This window comes from Sycon ciliatum, chromosome 1 (genome assembly GCF_964019385.1).
Source record: "Sycon ciliatum chromosome 1, ocSycCili1.1, whole genome shotgun sequence".
In the NCBI taxonomy this organism is placed as follows: domain Eukaryota; kingdom Metazoa; phylum Porifera; class Calcarea; order Leucosolenida; family Sycettidae; genus Sycon; species Sycon ciliatum.
Window position 1 is genome coordinate 82,187,380 of NC_088643.1, and position 14,370 is coordinate 82,201,749.

A 14,370-nucleotide genomic window follows, 5' to 3' on the forward strand; every position below is an offset into this window, starting at 1 on the left:
TACCACCGAATACCACAGAAACACATACATGGAATACCACAGAAACACATACTGTACAAGCAGAAATATTCGTCTGGAATTTAATTTCGTCTTTTTCGTCCAATGAGCTGTTGGACTAAATTAGATGCCGGACTAATATTGATTTGTCCAGCTTTTCAATACACTCTTATGATCCATGGACGAAACTTAAAACCGGACGAACTCCCTTTTTTTGGAGTTGGACGAAATTATTGACCGACGAAATTTTCTGCTTATACAGTACATGGAATACCATAGAAACACATACATGGAATACCATAGAAACACATACATGGAATACCATAGAAACACATACATGGAATACCACAGAAATAAAAAGAGAAAACCAGGAATAGAAGTCAAATAACACGTGATCAGGCTGTTGATAGGAAATAGCGTAACCGTGACCCTGTGACAAGCTGGCATACCCCATGGAGTGACAACTACCCTATCAATGAGCCATCTGCCACGAACTTACACTGCTAATTCGCTGCCCATCTTGAGTTGCAAAGAGCAGTACAACATCCCTCTGATTCGTCTTGACGTTGAACGCAATCCGCACTCGTGACGTAAAGTAACTGCAGTGAATATGTGATCCATTGTGGAGAATGATTATGAGATACACCCGTGCACATTTTTCTGCTAGCATTCAGCAGAGATAGATGTATTGGAAGGAATACAGAAGTCAAGCACACCAGTAATCTCGGTATATACAGTGAGTCTTGTCCTTTTTTGTTGTCAGAATTCTACTTTGGTACAAACAAGTAAGTCTGGTGTGTTTGGCACTTACTGCAGAAACCCTGGCCTTTCTCCAATCTGCCGGAACAGAAGGAATGCAGTTGTCTGAGCTCCACCTGCGGTCAGAAACTCCCCATCAAGTTGAGCACAGGGACGGAACGCCTGTGTATTCTGAAAAGGAAGATGTAGTGCAGAAGACGGTTGGACATTGAGTGCGAGCCACTCAACAACAGAGCAATTTGATTTCCAGCTACTAGTGCTGCAAACAAACACATAATTCAGGAATGCAATACCAGGAAGTGTACTATTGCATCGATTAGGGATCACCTACCTTTGCACATCTGTCGAACGAAACGCCGGAGTAGATACGGTCGACTGGGTTTACGGCTAGATTCAATGGGCCTGCGTTGACTACTGGGTCAGACAGACAGCCCTTAAACCCACCAATTCCATGTCCAGATCTAAAGGTAAATACAGCAACAGCAACAGCAGCAGAAGCAGCAACAGGAGTTGAAGAAGCAGCAACAACAGTAGCAGTGGCAACAGCAACAGCAGCAACAGCAACAGCGGAATTCAAAGCAAGAGAGAGAGGAGAGAGAGGGGAGATAGATAGTTGAGTCCTACTTTTCCCCAAGGAAATGATAGGAACTAATAATACCTGTGCCACATGATCTCAAGATATGCACAGCTGCACCACACTTCAAGATATGCACAGCTGCACCACACTTCAAGATATGCACAGCTGCACCACACTTCAAGATATGCACAGCTGCACCACACTTCAAGATATGCACAGCTGCACCACACTTCAAGATATGCACAGCTGCACCACACTTCAAGATATGCACAGCTGCACCACACTTCAAGATATGCACAGCTGCACCACACTTCAAGATATGCACGGCTGCACCACACTTCAAGATATGCACAGCTGCACCACACTTCAAGATATGCACAGCTGCACCACACTTCAAGATATGCACAGCTGCTGCACCACACTTCAAGATATGCACAGCTGCTGCACCACACTTCAGGATATGCACAGCTGCTGCACCACACTTCAAGATATGCACAGCTGCTGCACCACACTTCAAGATATGCACAGCTGCTGCACCACACTTCAAGATATGCACAGCTGCTGCACCACACTTCAAGATATGCACAGCTGCTGCACCACACTTCAAGATATGCACAGCTGCTGCACCACACTTCAAGATATGCACAGCTGCTGCACCACACTTCAAGATATGCACAGCTGCTGCACCACACTTCAAGATATGCACAGCTGCTGCACCACACTTCAAGATATGCACAGCTGCTGCACCACACTTCAAGATATGCACAGCTGCTGCACCACACTTCAAGATATGCACAGCTGCTGCACCACACTTCAAGATATGCACAGCTGCTGCACCACACTTCAAGATATGCACAGCTGCTGCACCACACTTCAAGATATGCACAGCTGCTGCACCACACTTCAAGATATGCACAGCTGCTGCACCACACTTCAAGATATGCACAGCTGCTGCACCACACTTCAAGATATGCACAGCTGCTGCACCACACTTCAAGATATGCACAGCTGCTGCACCACACTTCAAGATATGCACAGCTGCTGCACCACACTTCAAGATATGCACAGCTGCTGCACCACACTTCAAGATATGCACAGCTGCACAACACTTCAAGATATGCACAGCTGCACCACACTTCAAGATATGCACAGCTGCTGCACCACACTTCAAGATATGCACAGCTGCTGCACCACACTTCTGGCAGTAAATATACAGCAGAGGGTGAACCATGCTAGAGTACACAAGAGAGTCCACATCCCTGGCCCTAGTCCCAGATTTCTGGGCGTACAAGTCGAACTTGAGCATGATTTGCTGTCCCAGCTTCACGATGGCAATGAAGTCCACATTAATTAGGCGACGAAAGCACTTTCGAGGACTATCGCTACTCTAAATTGATGACCACATTGCCAAAGCACAACTTCATAATAATAATATAGTGTGCTAGTATACGGAATACTGACGATTTACTCGCCTAGCTACAATATACCCACTGTTCTGCAGTGCATAACAAATCTCCTGTTTTCCACTGTGAAAACAATCTTGCTGGACAACCGTGTCAAGGAAATGTCAGGACCAAACATGCCACCGTCAGCTTATGTTTCTAGTAGGGGCACCAATGTTCCTACATGGTACAAGTAGGCACCTGTTTACATGGACACGTTAACAATGACAACCATAGAGCACTGGTACCGTATAATCCCGCCAGAGCGCCCCTACCTCCTCGACGCTTCGAGTAGGTTCAGGTGGGGAGGGGCGGATGGGCGAGTCCTACTTGCCGCATTCAGTTCTACATGAAAAAGTATTAACCCTACGAAAACTGTTCGTGCATCTCGTACACCGATCAAAGGTCAAGAGCCAGGAGTCGTACAGACCCATCAAAACTCAGGGTTTGTGCGATCCCTGATCAAGAGGGTGGGCTTTGTTGCGTAAATTTCCAATGGGGTGGAGCACGCGTCAGCAGTACAGTACGGCATCACAGAGTCATACGAGGATGCAATCAATCACTTCCCAGACAAGAAGTCAGGAAGGGGCGGATGAGAGAGACGGGGCACTCTGGCGGGATTTTACGGTTCATTACAACTCTTTTTTTTGTTTCAAAGCAATGCCAACAAGTTCAAGCTACTTCGAATTAGAAGCATTTTCGATCACATATCAGCTCCGTGTAAATGAGAGAAACACATGGGACCATGTTCACACCATAAATGCTATCACAGCTAAGCCACTCGGCAAGCCTGCACTGCGAATACTTTCTTTTGTACATGCAACACTCGAAAATAGATTGAAAATAACTTCCAAACATCTCCCACCACTTCTGAGTGACAGGGTCCTTCATCGACATACAACATGAATTATGATTGTGTTCCTTCTCACCTGCAATAGTCAGGTGCACCTAACGGCAGTCCTCCAAGATAGAAACTCCGAGGTGTGTCCACCCCACCCCTGTAGATATTGGTGACAGGAAATTCTGCTCCTTGTGAAATCTGGAAAACCACCAGCGGTAGGCCGTTTTGAGGGTTTATCTGCTGACGGAGCTGCAGTACGTAGCGAACATTGTCTGAGAAGTGCAGCTTGACATTGGTGTCACGGTTGACCCGGGAAATAGTCTGCAACCAAACAACTTCTCTATCCTTCACGACGTGAAAGTTCAGCTGACCGTTCTCCAAGAAGATCACAATACTGTCATTGCTCTGCAGAATTTTTATACAGACGCGTGTTGACGGTACACATACCAATGCACACAGACACACATGTACGTGACCCCATGCACACACACACACATATATACATGCAGAAACACATGCACACACACACACATATATACATGCAGAAACACATGCACACACACACACGCCCGCATATACAGTACCCACACGTATGCATGCCCGCACATACCCGCACATACGCACACACAGAAAGCCCATTGCTGAAATAATTTTCACGGTCAAGTTCTCGAACATAGTTTTCTGCTTTGGTGGAAGTATTGTGACTACAATACAGACAGATATGATGAAGTGCTACATCATCATCATCATCATCATCATCATGAGAAAAGCCTCTTTTACGGGCAAAGCAAATGTATATCATTACAATATGTAAAGTGAACAGGGGAAATCAACACAAAACCAACCGGAAAATGATGAAACACAAAAGCAGTCAAGGAAGTAAATCAATACAAAAACAAGCAATGAACACAGAGTAATAAAAGGGGAAAAACCAAATGGCATTATATTAAGTTGAGGCCAAAGGCAGCACCCTACTCCGCCTGGCGGCACTGGGCCAGAAATGAGTTCGGCTGTCGCCTCTTGCCGTACGAACCGCGGCAACCGCGGAAGCAGGTGACTGCCCATCGCAGCAAGCAGAAAGACAAACGGGTGCGTAGTATGCCCATTACTAGTGGGTACTTCAGTTCAGTATGGCGCTCAACAAACAGGGAGGCCAATGATTTCAGGAATTGAGTAGTTTCTGGGCCACTAAAGCCGTACGTCGAGAACACAAGTGGCGTGAAGGAGCCGCGCTCCACGTTAACCACACGGCTGGCGTATTGATTTTTCTTGTTTCGCTCGTGAGACTTCAGCTGACTCAGGGCTTGTGATCGAGACAACACAGACGCTGCGGGATGAGTGATCCGCACATCAAAGTAAGCGTCCTGTTGCCACGACCAAAAGCCGCGAGCCCGCACATCCAGACGAGCTTCTGCGCATCGGTTGAGGGAACGACCACCAGGCAAATGCTCACTGCTGCAGGGCAATAGCCGGGGCTCCGTCTCTACGTCCACCACTCCAGCCTCCCTCAGTAGTCCAGCAACCAAGTCCCGCACCTCATTGTGACGGGCAATGGTAAAACCGCCAGTGGCACAGGTAAGTGCATGAGCGGGGCTGAGAGGCACACCACAAACACATGAATCGGGTAGCCCACTCAACCTTCGCCCATAGCGGATGCACAGGGCATCACGGAAGTCGGATTTCTTCAGGATGGTTCCATCTTGCCACCGCGGGGCAACAGTCAACCATGACGATACTCCCTTTTCGGACGCGATTTCAACAAGAAATTGTTGCTCCGAGCTCAAGTCCGCCTTAATGTCTTGTTGCCGGCTGCATAGGCTCCGCATTTTGCTTGTCCGAGTCGAGCGTGCCAGCTGGCGGGTGTCCCCAACAGCATCGCGGACGGGATCATGATTGGAGAGCCTCACTCGGTCGGCAACCTCCTGGGTTGTATCACCGGAGCCCTCTGACTGGGCAGTATCCGACAAATCGCTCCTTGCCATATCACCAGGCACGCTTGGAGGGTTCGCATATGTGCCAGTCAACAGTAGCTGAACAAGAGGCTTTGTGATGCTCAAGGATGCTGCGAGCTCTGCTGGTGCACTATCCTGCAACAGAGGGAGGGCCAAACCACCAAGACGCACTGGAAATGACATCAGCTCTCTCTCAGGGCTACCAGGACGAACGCCATCCCCCAGAAGGGCAGGTATCAGGCAATCATTGATCCTCTCATCAAGCTCGGCCAGTATCTCAGCCGAACAAGGTGAGCAACGCAAGTGGTATGTCCATGTGGATGACAGACCCTTCGTAAAAACGGTGTATGCGGCCTGAGGCTGAGTGACAGCCATCCCCGTCAGGGAATCCAGAACCTGCTTCCATTTATCCACCTTCTTGGCCATGAAGGCAGAGCAGAACTCCTCACTGCCAATCGCTCCGCCGAGGTGACGGTTGCCGCTGGTCTTGATGGTAACTCCAGTGGCGGAGAAGAGGCGCTGGGCCTCTTCCTCATGCTCCGGCTTGACCAGCAACACTGATTTCTGTGGGTTTGGAAAGTATCCATAGTCAGGGCCCAGTTGGCTTATGTCTCCCCAGTATGTGGACAATGAAGAAACGCGGCCACCTGCAGAATCGTCGTCCGCGTACCAAACCTGAGCCACAGATGGATTGGATTCCTGGAGGCGCCGAATCATCGGGACTGTAGCGATACCATACAGAGCCATGGCCAGCGGATCGCCCTGGCAAGTACCCTCCAGTGACTCAATCTCCCCGCCGCCGGAGACGAAGAGACGAATTGAAGAACTGTACGTGTTCTGGAACACCTTTGCCATAGCGGGGCATACATAGGGCACGTTATGGAGGGCCGCGTTTCTATTCAATGAATTGAACGCATTCGTAGCATCTACAAACAAGATGCCTTCCGTGTCCTCTCGTGCGAACAACTCCTGCATTGCATGAACCCCTGCCTCACAGGCAGACGGCACCCCAATGCACAATTGCATGGGAGCAGTAGCACGCAGTACATCGGACTCAAGCACCCGCATAACGGCACGACACACAAGCCGGCGGAACACTTCACCCACTGCAATCGGCCGCACACCTGGGTGTTTGTCCAATGGAATAAGTCTAGCGGCGGTAAATGCGGATAGGTGTTCCGGATCCAAGTCCTCCGAGCACAGGCATTGGGCAAAGCTGGCAAGAGCAGTACAGAGACCATCTGACGATTTGCGATAACAGGTTAGCATCCGGCACCACGCGTCAGAGTCCAGACCAGATGGGCCCGAGGACCCCTTCATCTGTCGGCCCAGACGTCGGATGAGCTCCGGTGTGATTTTCTGGAACACTATACTGTTGATTGGCTCCGGGTCGCCGGCGAGAAGTATCGAAACCGGGGGCTCGGCAGCAGGTGGATGTTTTTGCAACAGTGCCTCCTTCACGGTAGTTCCAGTTTCTTCGTCCACTACATCTGTCATACCCAGCACATCATTGGAAGAATCACTGGACAGGTAGCGAATGGCAGACTTAATTTTTCCCGAAAATACCAGGTTGCTGAATGTGATATCACTCTTCTCTCCTCCACCAGACGAGGTAGAGTACCGGGGCTTGAGACGATCCTGAAGGGACTCTCCTTCAGTAGTCAGATCATCTATTCGGCCAGATTTCCATAGAGTGAGTCGACGCCGTAAATGGTCGCTATAGTTTGACATCATCTTAGAATCATGCGGACGCTGGAGAAGCAGGTGGCAGGCAACACCGACGGCCTTCCATGCAACTGGTCGTAATGAGGAGCCATTGGTGAAACCCTTGATGAGCCCAGTGAGCACGTCAACAAAATCACCACCAGCCGAGCCCAATGGAACGTTGAATAAGTTTCTCCGCCAGGTCACCACCTTCTCATACGCTCGGGATATGTCGTTGCTGAGGGAGGTGTTCGAAGATAGGGAATCATCACTGCTCATAGTATTAACTCTGGCACCCGCAGGAGAGACCTGTGATGTAGAAGTCTGCCGAGCGACCGCGGCAGCCGGAGAAGCAGCAGCAGCAGGCTGGGCCGAGCCCTGCCCCACAGCAGCAGCTCCTGGCAACAGGGAGGGCGCAGGATCCACCCCGCTCCGCCCACCAATGCGATGAGCCGGCCGACCAACCGCGCCTCCGAAATCGCCGGCCGGTAATGACGAGGTGCCGGCATCACCGCTGTCTGCCGCTTGTCCAGAGGACTCAGGACCCGAAGCATCTAGGGTAGCCAGGAGCTCCACCTGAGAACCTGTGGGATGAATGTTGGATGTTGACGCTCCAGCCCGTGAGGTGCCAAGGCCATCACCTTGAATCTGAGAGGATGGATCAGTTATTACATCACTTGCAGGGGAAGAACCAGCGCGTGCATGATCTGCGCATACCAAGTTCCTCGGAAGTGTCGAATTTATATGCAGTGAATCACTGTCACTGTCGCTAGCTTGCGATCTATCTCCAGCGCAATCAACACCGCGAGGTGCAAACCCAACCGCAAGTGGCTGGCTGGCAGGGTGCGCGTTGACAGTTCGAGTGACATTGCTAGCACCAGAAGGCTGTGAGGCAGATAACGAATTGTTGCACGTGCTAGGTAGCGACCTTCCTGGGATCATCATCATCATCATCATCATCATCATCATCATCATCATCATGCCGCTTTTACGGGCAACAATATTATGAATATAAAACGCAAGGTATTGTAAGAGCAATTTTCTGAAAATAATGTTAAAACACGAAATATAAAAATGCATTATCACACCGTAGCCACTTTTATGGGCAAATTCCAATACAAGGCAATAAGAAAACGAGGATGAAGTTAACCTTTTAACCCAAAGAAAAGACAAAAGATGTCAACAATAAAACTACAAATATAAAAAACAAACATCAGGTCATAAAAACTACTTTAAAACATAACCAAATGACAGCAAAGCGTGGAGAATGAGATTGACTTACAAAACAAAAGTAGTCCTACTATGCTTACAAAACAGAATCTACCTACACCACTAAGGAAGAAACATTAAATGATTGCAGTCTCACAAACACCGGCCTCTATCTAACGACCCATCAAACAATAACTCCTGAAATTCTTGACTGACTTTTTCTGGTAGGAGCTACGGCAGCCACGAAAACAGGTCACTGCCCAACGGAGTAAAGTGAACGAGAGCAGGCACCGCAATCGACCCATAACCAGCGAGTAGGCCAAGTCACTGTGTTTATCGACATACTGGGCTGCAAGACACTTGAGAAAGCGGTCTGCCTCCCGGCCACACATGCCATTCGTGGCGAAAACCAACGGGGTGAACGTGCCTCGGTCTATATTCACAACACGCGCTCCGTATTCCCGCTTTTTCATGCCTTCATGCTTTTGGAGATGGCGCTGGACTTCTGGACGCGACAGCAGGTTTGGCTTTGGGTGAGTCACCCGAACATCAAAAAAAGCCTCCTGCTGCCTGGACCAGAACCCCGCGCCATCATCATCATCATCATTTTTTTTGTTTTGTTTTTTTGTTTTGTTTTTTTTTTGTTTTTTTTTTGTTTTTGGTGTTTTGGTGTTTTTTGTTTTTTTGTTTCTCGTTTTTTGCGTTTTTTCACACATACAATTGTTTTCATTTTTTGGTGTTGTGTTCTAATCATTCGCCATGCCACTGTCAATTGTATTCTGTTTGCCCGTAAAAGAGGCCATCATCATCATCATCATCATCATCATCATGTGACCAAGCCGCTTTTACGGGCAACAATATTATGAATATAAAACGCAAGGTATTGTAAGAGCAATTTTCTGAAAATAATGTTAAAACACGAAATATAAAAATGCATTATCACACCGTAGCCACTTTTATGGGCAAATTCCAATACAAGGCAATAAGAAAACGAGGATGAAGTTAACCTTTTAACCCAACATCATCATCATCATCATCATCATCATCATCATCATCATCATGTGACCAAGCCGCTTTTACGGGCAACAATATTATGAATATAAAACGCAAGGTATTGTAAGAGCAATTTTCTGAAAATAATGTTAAAACACGAAATATAAAAATGCATTATCACACCGTAGCCACTTTTATGGGCAAATTCCAATACAAGGCAATAAGAAAACGAGGATGAAGTTAACCTTTTAACCCAAAGAAAAGACAAAAGATGTCAACAATCGAACTACAAATATAAAAAACAAACATCAGGTCATAAAAACTACTTTAAAACATATCATCATCATCATCATCATCATCATCCGCTGTCGGCTGTCTTTTGCTTTGCTGCGTGCTGCTGTGTTGTGCATACGTGGGGCTCGGTCACGGTACCACCATCCGGCGAGATGTTTTCATGATGTCTCGATTGCCGTGGCCGAGTCAGGTCTAGTTTGTTAAGTATCGTGCTGTGTCCTGACTGTGCATGTGGGATTGGTATGGCGCTTACCCTTTTGTTGCGGTTTTGTTGCTTTCATGCCTTTAAGCATGTAATTGTGTTCAATTGTTGTATTTCATGGAAAAACGATCTTTGTGTTGGATTCATTTAAACTATTATTTGTGTAGGGTTCCACTCCTTCATCTTGGGAAATTGTGTTTTGTTTGCCCAAAGAAGTGGCTTCATCATCATCAAAAAAAAAAAAAATCATCATCATCATCATCATCATCATCATCATTGGAAACGGCCTCTTGTACGGGCTTGAAACGGTGATAACCGAGATTATGTGCAAAAATCGTGATAGATATTCAGGTAAAATATGACATTTAACAGTTGAATGATTAGTACCAAATAGATATTCAAATGCTGATTATTTTACCAGATAGATATTGAATGACAGATGATGTTACTTTACCAAATAGTTATTTAAAAAATGTGATGTTATCCATAGTGATATTGTTGAGAGGCATAGCATAAAAATTCACTATGCGGCCAAACGACACTGGGCCACAAAGGAATTCACCCGCCGTCTGTTATAAGACCCTCGGCAACCACGAAAGCACGTAATGGCCCACCTCAAGAGGCAAAACGACAGGCGGGTACATATCATCATCATCATCATTGGAAACGGCCTCTTGTACGGGCTTGAAACGGTGATAACCGAGATTATGTGCAAAAATCGTGATAGATATTCAGGTAAAATATGACATTTAACAGTTGAATGATTAGTACCAAATAGATATTCAAATGCTGATTATTTTACCAGATAGATATTGAATGACAGATGATGTTACTTTACCAAATAGTTATTTAAAAAATGTGATGTTATCATCATCATCATCATGTGGCCAAGCCGCTTTTACGGGCAACAATATTATGAATATGAAACGCAAGGTATTGTAAGAGCAATTTTCTGAAAATAATGTTAAAACACGAAATAATTTATAGAAATGCATTATCACACCGTAGCCACTTTTATGGGCAAATTCCAATACAAGGCAATAGGAACACGAGGATGAAGTTAACCTTTTAAAACCCAAAGAAAAGACAAAAGATGTCAACAATAGAACTACAAATATAAAAAACAACATGGCGCAGCGAAAGACACGAACCTCTGTCAAGGCCAAGGCTGAGGAAGCAGCAGCAATCAACGACGGGTTGACAGAGCGGATGCAGCCAGGAACTCAAGAAGAAGGAAGCCTGCTGCAGTCCATCGTCCAATCCCTCAGCCAGCAGCAGCAGATTCTGCTTAGGCTCACAATGGCGCAGTCAAGCCAGCCTGCCGGCAGCGGCCCGCCACCATCCACCTCAAGACAGCCAGAGGTAGGACCGTGGGCCCGGAGAGCGGAAATACCCCACCTGCCCAGTCCAGACTCGATAGACCTAGCTGGTTTCCTCGAGTGGAAAGTCAAGTGGTCTGACTACGTGTCGTTGACTGGGCTATGCAGAGACGCAGGTACAGTTACACAGCAAGCAGTTCTCCGTACAGCTCTCAATGATGGTTGGGTGCGGCTGTGGCAGGCGGGCGTAGTTCCCATAGCCGACGGCGATGATGAGCGGGTTGCTATCCAGAAGCTGGAAGCTTTCCTGAGAAAGCGAAGAAACCCGTTACTGGACCGCAAGGCCTTCCATGGCAGGAGCCAGAGACAAGGTGAGAGTATCAGCCAGTACTTCTCGGGTCTGTCTCAGCTGCATGATGCGTGCAGCTACCCAGATAGTCTGCAGTGCGGCAGATGTGGGTCACTGTGCGGCCATGAGGCCCAACTTCGGGAAACCCGGCTCCGCGACAGGCTCATCTGTGGCCTAAGGGATCGAGCGATGCAACGACGGGTGCTCGAAGAAGAGTATGCCAGTGAGTTATCGCTCGATCGGGTCATGCAGATATGCTCTGCATACGAATCCGCTACCGATACGGAATCTGGCCTCGGTGAGCAGCTGCCCGACCTGGCGTTGGCGGCGGCAACGAAGTCCACTTACAAGCGTCAGCAGGCGCAGGCACAGACGCTGAAGTCGGACGTAGGCACGTGCAGGTTTTGTGGGGAGACTCACCCCAAGGGCCAATGCAAGGCCTATAACCAGACATGCCGCTTGTGCCTCAAGGTGGGTCACTTTGCCAGGGTTTGTCAACAGCGGACCTCGCCCTCACCAGGAACGACGTCTGTCGACTCGCTGTTTGTCAACCAGGCTGGTCCTTCTAGGAACAAGCTGGTGACGGTTGGCGTCGCGATCCAGGGAGGATCGTCATGCGCTATCGGGTGGCTGCCGGACACGGGCGCGGATGTGGACGCCATCAGTCTTACCGACCTGGATGGTATCGACCCAAGCCTCAGGATGAATCTAGTGCCGGACACAGCTGATGTCAAGGCAGCTAACGGTACAGCTTTGGATTCCATGGGCAAGCTCGAGGCTCAGTTGTCCTTGAGCGACACTACCACCGTGTCGACCCTGCACGTATTCCGGCAGCTGAAGACACCTCTGCTCAGCAAGGACACGTGCATGAAGTTGCGGCTTCTCGAGGATGGATGGCCTCACTCCCGTCTAAGGGTACAAAGCGTGGCAAACATCTCCATCCCTCGGAAGCAAGCATCCGAAGTCGCAGACACGTCAGTAGGTACTGCGTCGACGGCGGCTGAGGAAATCCGACGTACCTTGCTGGAAGAGTTTCCAGAAGTGTTCTGTGATACCCCGCTCAAGCCCATGAGCGGTGAGCCGATGCGCATCGAGCTCATCAATGGCGCGTCGCCATGCCGCCTGTATCGCGCTCGCTCCATCCCATTCAGGTGGCGGGACGCGGTGCAGAACCAGCTGTCCGACATGGTGGGCAAGGGCGTCATTGAGAAGGTGCCTGTCGGCGAAGCGTACACTTGGTGCCACCCACTGGTGGTGGTCCCTAAGAAGAATTCCAGTGAGCCGCGCATCACGGTGGACCTGACAGGTCTAAATAAATGGGTCAAGAGGCCGGCATACCCAACCCGAGTACCTCGGGAAGTCGTCGCGTCGATCCCAATGGGGATGCAGTACTTCACCACCCTAGATTCTCGCCATGGCTACTGGCAGGTACCCCTCGACGACGATAGCACCAGGCTCACAACGTTCATGACGCCATGGGGTGCCTACCGTTTCAAGCGGAACGTCATGGGCTTGGTGTCGGCAGGTGACGAACACAACCGGAGAGGAGACGAAGTGTTCGCCGGGTTTTCGAATCTTCAGAAAGTGGTAGAGGATGTGATCGTGTACGACACTGAGCTTGAGGCGCACACCCAGAGGGTTCGCAATGTGCTCAAGCTTTGCTCGGAAAACCAAATCACACTGAACCGCCGCAAATTCGTCTTTGCGGCACCCAGAGCATCGTACTGCGGATTCGTGGTGACGCCGGACGGCTACAGTCCTGATCGAAGCTTGGTGGAGGATCTACACAACTTTCCAATCCCTACCAACCGCACTGATATCCGATCCTTCTGTGGACTCGTGCAGCAGTTCGACGCGTTCACGCCGCGACTAGCGGAGCTTCTATCCCCGATCCGCTCTCTGCTCTCTCCAAAGAATGAGTTTATCTGGGAGGATCCGCAGCAGCAGGCATTTACAGCTATACTAGAGGAGCTGGTAAGCCCTCGAGTGTTGGCTACCTTCGACCCTGCACAGCCGCTTCGTCTCGAGACAGACGCCTCGCAGTCAAACGGTCTCGGCATGGCACTGTGGCAGCAGCAAGTGGACGGGCGGTGGCGTCTAGTGCAATGTGCTTCACGGCACGTCACTGAGACCGAGGCCAGGTACTCTGCAACGGAGATTGAACTGCTGGCGGTAGTCTGGGCAGTCCACAAGGCTAGACTGTTCCTGGCCGGTGCTGATTTCGAGCTGCTAGTCGATCACAAGCCGCTCATTCCTATCCTGAATGCTAAGACGCTGGATGAGTTGACGTCTCCACGAATCGTGCGACTACGAGAGAAGCTAACGCTTTTTCGGTTCGTGGCTCAGTGGAGACCGGGTGCCGATCACAAGGTCGCAGATTGCCTGTCGAGACACCCAGTACGTGCACCAGACCCTGACGATGAAGCTGGTGAGGAAGAAATCGAGCACTGCTACTGTGTTCTCCGTCAGCTGTCGCAAGAGGACGAGGAAACAGGCCATACAGTCCTCCCCGACCTTGGCATTACGAAGGTGCGGGCGGAGGGCTCGACGGACCCGGAATACCTCAAGCTGCTGAACGCCGTAAAGAACGGCTTTCCGGTGGACAAGGCTGCTCTGGACCTCGATCTGCACCCGTACTGGCAGGTTCGGCATGACCTGTCGGTCGAGGACGGCATAGTGTTGTTGGGTCACCGTATTGTCGTTCCCAGAAGGTTACGCCAGACCACGCTGGA

General features: G+C 49.3%; 1 protein-coding gene across 1 annotated transcript in view; it reads right to left on the reverse strand.

The window, feature by feature from the left end:
• Positions 1-14,370, reverse strand: part of LOC135805860 (laminin-like protein epi-1) — a 90,616-nt gene that overhangs the window by 20,163 nt on the left and 56,083 nt on the right. Inside the window, exons 51-54 of the mRNA XM_065319979.1 lie at positions 3,705-4,021; positions 1,088-1,217; positions 809-927; positions 497-596 (exon numbers count right to left, since the gene is read on the reverse strand). Of these exons, the coding sequence (XP_065176051.1) occupies positions 497-596; positions 809-927; positions 1,088-1,217; positions 3,705-4,021 (666 nt within the window). The remainder of the gene's footprint in view (positions 1-496; positions 597-808; positions 928-1,087; positions 1,218-3,704; positions 4,022-14,370) is intronic.